This window comes from Cryptomeria japonica, chromosome 1, assembly GCF_030272615.1.
Source record: "Cryptomeria japonica chromosome 1, Sugi_1.0, whole genome shotgun sequence".
Lineage (NCBI taxonomy): Eukaryota > Viridiplantae > Streptophyta > Pinopsida > Cupressales > Cupressaceae > Cryptomeria > Cryptomeria japonica.
In genome coordinates, this window is record NC_081405.1 from 460,568,649 (window position 1) to 460,581,780 (window position 13,132).

A 13,132-nucleotide genomic window follows, 5' to 3' on the forward strand; every position below is an offset into this window, starting at 1 on the left:
GTTCCTTTTTATATCTCTTCAATTAAATAGTACACCCAGTTCTCAAATAGCACCCCTTGAGGTGCTCCCCTGACTTGGTTGAGCAAAAATACTAAGTCACTGTACTCCTCTTTGAAGTCCGAACTTAGGAGCCTCTCGGGTAACCTGGACTGGTGACGCCTTGTCTCAAGGACCCACTCATTGTTAATAACTGTCATACATGATTCTACTCTTTTGTGAAATTTTGCTTGGGACTCTTCTTTGGTTACCTCTAGCATATTTGTACATCTAGGGATTGCAAACACTTACCCAATGGATTCCTCAACTAGGTATGCAAGCAGTGTCCCCTTAGGTGATTTGATCATTCTGGTTAATGGATCATAAGGCTTTGCGCACTCAATTACAAGCTCACTGCACTGAATGGATGGTGGAAAGCCAACTGCGTGGTAAATTCCACTCTTCTTGATATTAGTTGACAAGGTGGAAGGAGATGATTCTTTGTTCCAAACATTCTTCGTCTCATCTGCTTCATGTCTAGGTACTCCATGTTCGTATCAGCGACCTTCTTCCATCGGGATGATATTTGCGACTCCAAATAGTAGCCCTCTTGTACAATCTTCAATTGGTTCTTCCTTGCCAATATCCTGCCTTAGACATGGCACTTGTATGAAGTCGGAAGTTAATATAATGGTAGAAAATATCTCTAATAATTTATTTTCAGAATCTCCTAAGTTTTGATTTTAATGATTTTGTCACATTTATAGGCCCAAAATCAGCATTTTCAATGATAAGGAATATGAATTCTGAAAATGAAATGCATTTTGATTGAAATGAGGCATATGGCCTCCTTGTAAACCTGATCTTCAGACTTAATTCAAATCTGGTCACAATAAATTAGTTTGAGAAAACCTTGCCAACACTCAGAAAATGAAGTATTTGAAGCCCAAAATGTATTGTCTAGGTCTGAACACACTTGTTTATGCTCAGAAAATGATGAATTAGGTCTGATTTTCTGAAATTAAAGTCTGAATACACCCTCTTTAGGTCTGAAAATGCCTCTGGAAACACCACCGCAATGGCTGTGATCATTCAAAACATGGTATAGCTCTCTGACATAAAATCGCCTTGCACTATGATGGCTGGGAATGAAGTTTGGATCAATCAAATATGACTGAGAACGAATCAACACTGCATCAATGGTGCTGGGAATGATGTCTCAGACTTGGCCCAGCAATATCGCCCCCCACTGATGTCACAAATACACCCAGCAATGGCGCCAAACACCAATGTAAACAAAATCGCTCCTTCACTAGCAATGGCTTCACAAGCAAATATCACAAATCTGCCCCAAAAGGTGGCGCGATTAGCCACATATCAAAGTCGCAGCCCCCACACTAATGGCGCCACATGAACTTGAACAAAAATCGCTTCCCAATCTGCAATGGCGCCTCACAAAAGGCTTGTAAATCTTCTCCAACAATGGTGCAATTCCACATGGGCAAATTCAAACCTTCAACCAGCAATGGCACGCCTCCGATCAGCCTTAAAACTTTCACATCAATGGCATTATAATAATATTTAAGTGCTGGCTGGGTCCTTTTATTCTTGTTTTTACCTTGCAAGATCACCACACAAGCAATGTGGGATAAAAACATCTCTTCAATCTGCCAAGTGGGAAATTGACTTGCATAGGGATTCTACCTTAGCAGTAAATGTATTTCACTTGATCATTAAATGTTCATGGCAAGGCAAAATTAATATCATTCGAGCACACTTGTCATTTAACATTGCATTTGAATTCAATTCCAGCCACCTGGGGGAAAATGGAACCTCTTTTGGACAAATAACTTCATTTAAATTCATCTTTATTCGCCATATAAAGCCTTGAGGGAAAATCTACCCTCATCTAGACAAACAATTCTCATCATTTCGCTCACTTTGCATCCCCAAATTGACTCCAGGGGAAAATCGATGGCCATCTGGACACTCAAAATTCATCATTTCATGTAAAACTACCTTCAGTGGAAAAATGTCTCACACTTGGACACCAAAAATCTCATTAAAACGTGTCAACTTCATCAACATAGTCTCTAGGGGAAATTCGAACTCCATTTGGACAAATAAATTTGTCACTTTATCATCATTTACCTCTAGTGGAAAAACGCACCTCATCGGGACAATGTAAATTTGTCCACACTTCACTTCGTCACACTCATTTTCCAGTCTGGTGCAGATTCGAACCTCATCTGCACACATCATTGCACTTAACTTGGTTATTTATCTCCTGGTGGAAAAATGACTTCCATCGGGACAAAGACAATGGAGAATCCAGATGCATTGGGATTTTCCCCAAAAATACTTGAAACTCTGTGGAAAAACGCCTCCCATCGGGACAGATTACTTTTATGCCTTAATTTCATGGGGGACAAATGTTTATGTTAGGACTATGATGATTTTCACCTTGTAAAAGCAAAACCTTGTCAAATTTTATTGAATTTTGCATTTAGCTTAGTGGGAATTCTATTTCCATCAGGACTTTTAACATTTTGACTGGATTTGACGGGTGGAAAATAGGAGTCCATCGGAACTTTGTGCACATTGACCTAATTTCACCTCATAGGAGTGGGAAAAAAATGACTCCTATAGGGACATTTGACGCTCTAGCACAAAATTCACACCAATTTGCAATACTTAAACACATTTGCTTTCAAATTTAAAATTTGTTGCAACCTCAGCATGTAGACAAAATTTACGATCATACTAACATTTTGAGATTTTCTAACACTTGATTCTATTGACTTAAAGACTTAAAACTTAGACATTACTAGCACCTTGAAGACCTCTGGGTATGGTCATATAGAAAAAAATGAGACTCCGGCATAAAAGCTCAAAATTGCCACCTGAATGCCAAAAACCTTAAACTAACAAAGCATGGAAAGTAAGAAAAGGGGGGTCCCGGTTTGCAATGGGGTGATGTGTGAAAAGGTCACAATAGGACCATGTTAAAGAAATAAGTCAGTCCTAGAAGTTTGGAGTCTAGATTAGGAAAAGCCAACTTGGTAGTTGGTGGAAATAATGGCTGCAAAGATGGATCTGGTTACAAAGGTAATGAATCTTGAAAGAGAGAAAAATCAGCCTCCTCGACTTGCCACAAAGGCTTACAAGGTTGTGAATCAATTACTTGATGCCTTGATAAGATGATAAAAGGGAAGGAAAAGAAAAGGAGAAGACAGAGGACACCCCTTTAGGTAATTATGCAGAAAAAGGATCTTTTGTGGATCTGCAATTTTTTTTTGATTTGAATGATCCATAGAAGCCATTTAATAGATTGGAATTAGGTGAAGATCAAGAGCCAATCAAATGTCAAAAGAGTCAAAATGTGGTCAGGTTACCTTTTTGGAAACCTAGATCAGGAGATAAATAATGAAGAGAAGCAAATGTTCCTTTGAACGGACATAAATTTTGAATTTGTAAAGAATGCTATCCAAATGAAGCATAGGTTCCAATCTATTTGATTCCTACTGGAGTGAAGCATAGTTTCAAATTTTAATGATTCCTAATGAAGTGAAACATAAGTTCCAATATGTGATTCCTAATGGAGTGAAGCTTATGGAAACTGTGAGTTTTGATGCATTGTTCAATCAAATGGTCCTACATGATTTGAGTGAAGGGAACAACAATTATTCAGAATTTTAGACTGAGGACTTCTTCCTGAACAACTAGGCCATGTTTGATTTTTGTTGTAAATATCTATAACGGACTAGGCTCCCCTCTCAAATAAAAATAAATAGGCCAAAATGAGGACCTCAAAGACACATGACAAGCTGAAGAACGATTTTTTTCATTGGTACATTTGGGATTTCTCCCAAATGCGAGTGCTCAAATAATTGCAATTCATATCTGAAGCATATGACATCAACACGTAATCTAGCAGTAAGGCAGATCATGGTCAGGCTTTAAAGGATTATATTAAAGAGATTAAGGACCCCATGCAAAGATTTTTTTATAGGAAATAGTGCCTTTCCTCAATGATATAACTGGTGGCAAGAAAGACCACTATGCACTCAAATCAATCACAATGGCCTCCTTGTGGAACTCAGCCCTAGGTCGGAGGATCTTGAATGCTTGTGAAGATAAATAACATAATTATTAGAAGTCCAAATCAATATCAATCTTGAGGTAACTTGAATGATGTTATTTCAATGCACATTTGAAAATGGATCCCATCATTTTCTCTAATAAATTGGATAAACTGTCAAACAGGTGAACCATCTGAAGCATCAGGCAGAATTAGGAGGTCAAATTTGTTAAAACTGAGGCAAGAAAGATGTGATGGAAGGGAGAGATGCCAGCTGAAAAGAACATATTCATCAAACCTTAATTACCCAATGGGAGATGAAATTGTCATCGTGGCCATAGTCCATGAAGTAGTAGCCATAGTAATTGATTGCAACACTTGGGATGGTCAGTTGTAAGAATTGGACAAAACTTCATGAGCAGATGGTTAAGAAGTTAACAACATCAAGTCCTTAGATGGAGTCTGTTGATCACTGGCAGAATTATGAACTGAAGCTGAAGGCTCTGAAAAAAACATATAGGCCTGAGCAGAAGATGCAATATTGATTGGGACTACTCACAGAGAGTGAAGGAAGGAGGAAATAGGCAGTTCTTCCCTCTACAAGTTGGTTGTATGGGTAGTTAACTGTTGAATAACCGTTTCTATCAAAAGCTATATATGTGATAATTTAGAATAGAATATGATTTTTTGCTTGATAGACTAATGGGAAAAAACTGTAAAATTTGGGGTTTTATTAAGAGCTCTTGTGGCAGATCAGAACAGTGAGTCTGACATAAGAGGAATAATATTGGGTCTTTTGTAATCCAGTTCTGTATATAAATATAAAATCTTTGCCCATATAAATGTCTCAAGTGTGGCTTCTTCCTATCAATCAACGTGCGTCTGGAAAGTATTTATAGTTTCTAGATGTCAAAGTCAAAGATTTTTATTTTCAGCTATATGCTACATCAAAACTGAGAGTAAGATTCACAATTTTATTTTCTTAATTGATGTAGGGTTTAATTTATTCTAATCTGGGAGCAAACATGCACTTCCATTTCTGCATTAGGTTTTAGTTCTAGACTGAGAGCCACTGTTTGAATTTTCATCCCAAATTGCATCAAAAACCTTCCCCTTAGAATATCTTTAATTAAAGTACCAAAGCCTTAAACTGTAATGAAAGAAGCATGATTGATTTTCATCCCAAACTGCATAAAAAACCTTCCTAGAATATCTTGAATTCAAGTACTAAAGCCTTAAACTGTAATGAAAGAAGCACGATTGAAACTGCATAATAAACCTTCCTAGAACATCTTCAATTCAAGTACTAAAGCCTTAAACTGTAATGAAAGAAGCACGATTGATTTTCATCCCAAATTTTCTTTTCAATTCAAGTACAGTGTAAAATATATTTTGGAAATCAATTTTGAGGGAATCCTCTCCTCCTGGATCATAGGAAAATCATGAATTATTACTGATACCCTTAAGCATTTGTTCCTTTAGACAATTAAGATAATAATGTCCAAATTGTCGCCTGTATTAGCAAAATGTTAGAGATCAATTACCTTTTCAGTTATGATAAAATAACCCTCATGGAGGACTAATGAGCCTTTTAAGTCCCGCAGTTTCAATTAATTTAACTTTGGTTCAACAGTGAGATAACGACACAAAATAAAATCTATAGTTAGTCACTGTTATATTGTGTGCTGTATTATGGCTGTTTTAAAAAATATACATGTTTTTATGAAGATTATTTGCCTAGATGTATAACATACAACAGCTCTTTCTCCTATACCACACTAGGATAATTTCAATATATCTTCCCTTGGTTGTTTGCTTATTAGTTATTTTGCAGATTGTTGGCATAACACCATGGCATCCTTAATGATTTTCTTTTAGTTAAGTTTCAGCATATAGCCTCATTCTAGAGCTTTTCCCCCCTCTCATGCTATTTCTACTGGGTTTATTTTTGTCACCTTGACCTACTTCAGTCATCCTTAAGACATTAATCTAATATCTTTCTTTCATCCTTTCTAGCCATTTTCTATAAGAAACTCCTTAACATATCCTTAAATATGTTTTGATTGCTTTATAGCTAGCTTTCTTGTCACCACCTATAATTGGTTTTTGCCATCTTTCCATCTCTTGTAGATTGTGGCAATTTTGTTTATAATGTGGATAAGCTTCTCTATATTCCAAAGACAAACCCATATTCTTCACTCAAATTTCATTTTTCAAGCCCTAGCACATTCAAATGACTATTGTTTAAAGAAGAGAGTTTTCCATATATTCCATTATGAGAACATTCTTTGTCCCCAGTGTCTGAAATATTTGAAATGGTATACAGGTTCGTGTAGGCATGAAAGTTCTTGGGGAATGGCCATTCTTGAAGCGCTTGCGGATTTCCTTTGAAGAAGTTCCATATTTCCAAATGACAGTGAAGCCTATTTTTAGCCATGGTTTAGATGTCACTGAACTACCAGGGATAGCTGGTTGGCTGGTAAAATTGTGGCCTTCTAACTCAGTGATGCCAGAAATTTTTTGTAATTTTTGGGGCGCTACCTGTCACATATTCATTTATTTGGGGTATTCTGGCAGGATAAACTTTTGGCAGCTGCATTTGAAGAATCATTAGTTGAGGTTAGTATTGAACTGGTAACGTGCTTGTCTAAACATTTCCCATTATTCATAGTGATGCTCAAAAGTGCAAGAGCTAGGCCTGGAATTGTAGTAATTAGGCCTAACATTGAGAAGATGCAGTAATTAGCAAAATCTTTCAATTTTGTAGACTGAGTTACCAAAATTGATATGGAATTATTTGATCATGCTTTGGAATATAGCCAAACATGCTTGTGGTTGATGTGGAACGACTTCTGGGTTCCCCTGCCTCATCTCAACTAGATTCAAAATCACCTGGTAAATTCTTAATGCTTTGTTGTGCATGCTTAACTACATCTGTATCTGATTTTAAATTTGCTTTGGAGGAGAGTCTAGTAAGGAGTTGTTTTTCAGGTTCAGAGCGATCAGTTTTTCCAGTTTTCTTGAGAGAATGTGTTACATCTCATTTTCTTTCTGCTTCTGCATTCATGTTACTAATTACACAAACCCTGCACCACAAATGCTTCCAAATTTTTTTTCTTCTTTCACTACTGTTAATGCTCCTATTTACACATACAAATAACAATGTTGCTATTTTTTATTTTTTATTTTTCTCTTTATTGTGAGGTCTCTGCTGGACACAACTGCAAATTATAATTTAGACCTCTCCCTATTGACTAAGGAAGTGGCTGTGCTTACACCTCCTCACTCCTGATAGGTAGAGGCTAAGAGCATATATTAATATACACTAGAGTGGTTGATAACAATAGGTATAATGTGTACCTTTTTTAGGAACTTTTATATGCATCAAGACATGCATGTTATAATTGCATATCCATATTTTGCTGAATTGGTTGGATCTGATGTACCAGCATTGCTACTTGATAATGTCTACCCTAGAGTGGGGGTCAGTTTCCTATTGGTGTTAGGGACGGTAGATGCATTGCTGTTTACATTTCTAGTGCTTAAGGATGTCCCCTGCTGCCCATAGGACAATGGAAATTTTAGGGGACACCTCACTTAGAGAAGGTGGAATATTACATGTTGCCCAAAACCTAAAATGAAAGAAAGAAAAATAAAACATTCTATATATTGTTTAAATTTCCAAATGCATCTTGTGCGGATTGTGTCCAATATATTTAAGAGACTAAAGCCTTAAACTGTAATGAAAGAAGCAAAATTGATTTCTTCAGAGCATTAATGAACAAGAGGTGGACATATTGAATGTAAATATTTCAGTTTGATTTAGTAACAATAACTGCAATAATCTAAGTTGCTGACTCGGGCTCGAGAACCGGGTTCACCGGTTCGGCAAAATTTTGAAAATGGGTTTGTTTTGGGTTCGTTAGTACAAAAACTATATATACACACACAAAACCACCATAAACTTGTTATGTGACTTACAACCGAAGAAGTGTTGAATGTATGCAAATCATATTAGGCTACTGATGATCATGAAAGTGGTGTGGGAATAAGAAGCTAATTGCAATTTACCTTATGTTTATTTTAGGAGAAGATTGGGACTCTAAATCTGTGTGGAGATCAGCTGTTCTATTAAAAGTATTGTGTATATCTCAGATTGTAAGGTCTGATACAAGTTCAAGGATTTCTATATTCAGTGAGTCCAACTACTTAAGTGTGGAAATCATAAATGAGCTCAAGAAATTGAATATTTCTGTTGCTGTTCATGAGCCAAGGAATGTAAATCAGAATGAGCTAATGCATGGGTTTTCCTGCTGTTGTGATTGAGCACTGCTCTAGTACATTGTATAAGGTTAATAATCTACGAAACCCGGGGACGCGTCCCCTACCTGAAAACCCCCGTCCCAGTCCCGGGGACGTTTCGGGGACTTGGGGACGGCCAGGGGACGTCCCCCCCCAATCCCCAAATTGTCAGAATTTTGAGGGGACGTCCCCGGGATGGGGGGACGGCTGGGGACGGATTGGGGATGGCTAGACGTCCCCCACATCTAGAGCTTGGGAAAAATATTTTTAAAAAAAGTCGTATTTTCAATTCTTTTGTAATTTTTCTAACATGGGCCCTCTATATTGAAAAAATTTAAAAAACGAATATCAATTTTTTTATTATTGAATTTGAATAGTTATGAAATCAAAATACGACTATCTATATTTTATTATTTTTCTAACATGGGCCCTCTATCAAAAAGTAAAAGGCAACATTAAATTTATTAATTCATATCAAATATTTATAATTTTAAATTAATTCATATTATAAATTTTAAAATTTATAAATAGAAAATAAACTAAATAATAAAATATTAAATAATAAATATTATACTTTGCTTTTTAGTATTTACTTAGTACTATTTTGATTTCCATATCGCAATTGACAATGAAACAATATGGCAGCAGTGTGGCCTTTGGGCATTTTGTATGTTATTTCTTTAATATATATTATGATATGCATATTGACAATGTGAATGAATTGAAATTCTGAATTATGAGTGCATATTGAGTATTGAGTCTATTGATAATGTTGTATGTTCGATGTTTGCATTCTAAAATGTTTTCATAGTATCATACACATGCTATATCCATGTTTTCATATGAATATAATGTATAGATGCATGCTTTATCCATGTTTTCATATGAACATTTAGAATTTTCCTATATATTTTAAATTTTCCCTATATTTTATATAGCCGTCCCCTTTGCTGTCCCCCCCCCTCGTCCCCAAATTTGGCAAAAAAAATTGTCGTCCCGGAAACTCCTCCCCCCGTCCCCTCGTCCCAAAAACTTGGGGTAACGTAGTTAATAAGTAAAAGGTCAGAACTCAATTGTTTGCTTCTCTATTTTATCTTGCTTCAGACATAAACAAAATTTGAATAAACCTATCAATTGTGTGTTGTTGCTGTTCTTGATAATTTTAAGTCTTAAACCTACATGATAACTTGCAAAACAATCACACAAATATGCAAGTCTGAAACACATATCTCTACAAAACCCTTTTTGCTATAAATTTTATTAAATTTTGCAAAAAACTAAATAAATTTGGGTGCCCAGGCATCCAGGTTCTCCCCAGACAAACCGGCTCACGTAGTGGTAAACCCTGGCCGGACCCAAAGGCAGACCGGACTAGTACTAGGCCCTGAACCTGACGAACCTTGCAAATGCCTCCTCCAAATTTGTAGTATAATTTAGCACCTACATGGCATAGAAATTTGACAATCATGTAAGAAGTAGCAACCTTAAGGGCTCATACTATAAAAATTGGAATGCCATTTTGAATCCAATTACCAATAAGAAATACTTCGGGGACTTTCATATGCTAGTTCTTTGAGGTTTGTTAAATTAACAATGTGTAGCGAGGCTAAAAAAATAATTTTAAACCGGAAATATTAGATAAGATTAAGGTCAAATGGCAATAGCTAAGGGCACTTGTTAAAATTGTGTGAGTGGAAAAGCATGGTGCATGTTAATTAGTTGTACTAAGAGATATGATGTTTTTCATTAATGTAATCGAATTTACTAGGTAATCGTTATCTCCCAAAAAACATTCAAATTGTTGTATTGGTGATTGGGCATGTCATGTTCCCTTTCTAGAGTGGACATCAGAGACGGAGGAGTTGGCCTATCATTGGAGTCTCGTAGGCTAGCAGATGTTGATTGGGACTCATTCAGTGCATATAGTGACTGGATTTTGGCTTTACAGGTAGTTTGGAGCCAGTTTGGAGCAGTTCCTAGATTTTAGGGGATATCCCTAAATTTTAGGATGTCGTGACAGTTGCCAGTCGTGAGGTTATTTATGACCTTTCAGATGGTTTCAGTTTCAGGACGACAGGGTGTGTTCCCTAGTTTCTAGGAGCATCCCTAGATTTTAGGGAAGGGACTGCCAGTTGATCCATGATTTCTGACATCAGTCACAGACAGGTGACAAGTTCAGTTTTAGGCTTTTGGTGTGTTTCGAGCTTTCTGTAGCTATTTGGGTTATATTTTTAATATATTTAAATATTTCCTAAGTTAGCGTTTTAATATTTTAAATAAGGCTATGTCTAGCCATTTCGGAGTAATAAGGGTTTTTTGGCTTCATCTGGATTCGTATGCCCATGTGTTATAGCTCGTTGGAAAGGTCTTGAACTTTTCTAAATGTTTTTCACTTGCCAGGGTCCTTTTGGTGCTCGGGGTTATTTTATATTGAAAAAGTGGTGTTTTCTCTATACTTGGGGGCACAATATTGGGAAATATGACTTTATATTAAAGCGCACTTTTCATATATCTTTAGGGTTCAATTTGGAAGGAAAGAGATATAAGGAGAAGGAAACCTAATTTTTCATTATCTTTTACATATTGAAAACTTGTTTGGTGCGATTTTGCTCCGGTAGAGCAATTCTTCAATTTGGGACGCAAACCCCATGATTGGTACTGGCTGGGACGTAGCCCTCAGCTATTGATTGGTAGTGGATTCTTTTGGCATTGGCATTATTGGTTAGAGTGTATGCGCTATTCCTTGTGGAGATTCAGATTGCTTGGTGAGGGTTTCAGCAGGGTGGTTGAATTTCCCAGCTGGGGTGTGATTGTTTCAGCTTGATGCCACGATTACAGCAGGTACACTATACGCTAGAAGTGGTGAAGACTTTCATTCAGCCATAGCTGGTGTTCTTGGTTTGTGTTCATCATCTACTCTTCAGTTGGTGCCATTATTGGATGTAAGCACATCCCCAGTGCGTAGGGAATAATCTGGATATTATAAATCAAAAATCTGCTTGGTACGATTTGTATCGATTCTGATTTAATTGAATGTTCTTACTTGTTTCAATTTCCTTCCTTATTTGCTGTTCTTTATTCATTACTTGCTTATATATTCAAAGAAAAGGAAAAGAAACCAAACATTCTGCAACTTCTCTCTATTCTGTAAGACCATCAGCAAAATCACAGGAAAATATAGTTTATTATTTTAAAAATTACAGCAGATCAGCAAGGGGATCCATCAGGGATCTTCCAGGGCATATCCTTCATTTTATTGTGAGAATGGTATAGGTTTTGGTGTCATTTTATCGGTCCTTATTTACTTCAAATTGGAATTTTGGTATGCCCCATACAACATTTACTGAAGTTAGGATGCATTGATCTAATAATTCATTGACATTGTTTTATAAATCCCAAACAGTAATCTCATAACTTTGTGCAACATTCCTTGTTAACAACCATGGTTGTAGACTTTTATTATTCATACAAATGGTACCATGGATTAATGAGCCTAAAGGTGGTAACTCATGCAACTAGTATGAATGAGTTTTCTTTTTATCGTCCATCTCTATTTGCATAATGAATATTTTATAATTTGTTACCAACTATGGCATCAACATACTTGCATACAATGACAAGATAAAAGACAATGACCTTGGCTAATGTAGTGTGCATATATAGCCAAAAAATGTTATAAATCAAAACCCAATAACTCTAGGACAAATGCAGATGATTACAAAATAATGTATGTAGATGGATTTCCCTTGACATTGTTCATCACTAATTTGGGGAACCACAAAGATACAAAGACTATTCAAATAACCACAGAATAGAGTGTTGTTTGACCTGCAACAATGGTCATAAGACTTAGATTGGAGAAGGGCAAGGATGGCAAGTTTGAATTACCAAATGTAGCAGAAGTTGCCAAAGTTCTATGGCAAGTGAAAAGAGAATCAGGTTTGACATTGTCAAACTCGAATTGTTATTTGGAAAACCAATAGACAAGATGACGAAGGCTATCAGATAACACTGATCCCAACCCCCTTGAGGAGTGACACTAGATGGTTTATGGTTCAGATGAAAGTATCTGTACCTATCACTCACTTTACCACATCAGAAAAACATAGAGAAGGATTTAAGAATCAGTTCAAGTTGCTATGCAATGACAATGAAATCATTTTAAAATTCTGTACAATGTGATAGGTGAAGATCAAGACCAAATGTATGTATACAGCATAATCAATGACTCGAGGTTGGGGAAATTGGTACCATAGACATTAGTGTCCTCAAGAAGCAGTGGTTTTTAAGATTCCTTCCAAGGCAATAAAGAAAATTGAGATTAGTGCTTGCGACAACCAATTTGGAAGTCCTTGAAAAGTTGATCAACTTGGAAAGTGAAGAGAAGACATCAATCTAGTCAAAGGTCTGTGATGACTTAGAGGATGAAGACAGTTACGAGCCGAATTTTTTTAAAGCATTGATGAAAGATATGATGCAAATGATGAAATTAAAGAAGACACCAAAAAAGAGGCAAAACAAGTACTGTCAACCAATTGCTGGACACAAGGTCACATTAAAGCAAATTGCCAAAGAATACCTTCCATGACATCTAGCATGGCAAGGGAAAAAACAAAAGAAGTAACAACAGAAGTTCTAACCTAAGGAGAATCCTCCAATACGAACTTAGTAGGCACTAATGATGGTGATTAAAAGAACAACCATAACAAGTACCCAAACAACAATGCTGGTGGTAGAAGAAATCAATATGATTCAATAATAAAACCCATAATT

The 13,132-nt window shown here is 36.3% G+C and overlaps 1 protein-coding gene across 1 annotated transcript in view; it reads left to right on the forward strand.

Annotated features, from left to right (window-relative positions):
* Positions 1-13,132, forward strand: part of LOC131064277 (C2 domain-containing protein At1g53590) — a 126,487-nt gene that overhangs the window by 72,698 nt on the left and 40,657 nt on the right. The window contains exons 6-8 of the mRNA XM_057998373.2: positions 6,384-6,536; positions 6,635-6,676; positions 6,877-6,952. Of these exons, the coding sequence (XP_057854356.2) occupies positions 6,384-6,536; positions 6,635-6,676; positions 6,877-6,952 (271 nt within the window). The remainder of the gene's footprint in view (positions 1-6,383; positions 6,537-6,634; positions 6,677-6,876; positions 6,953-13,132) is intronic.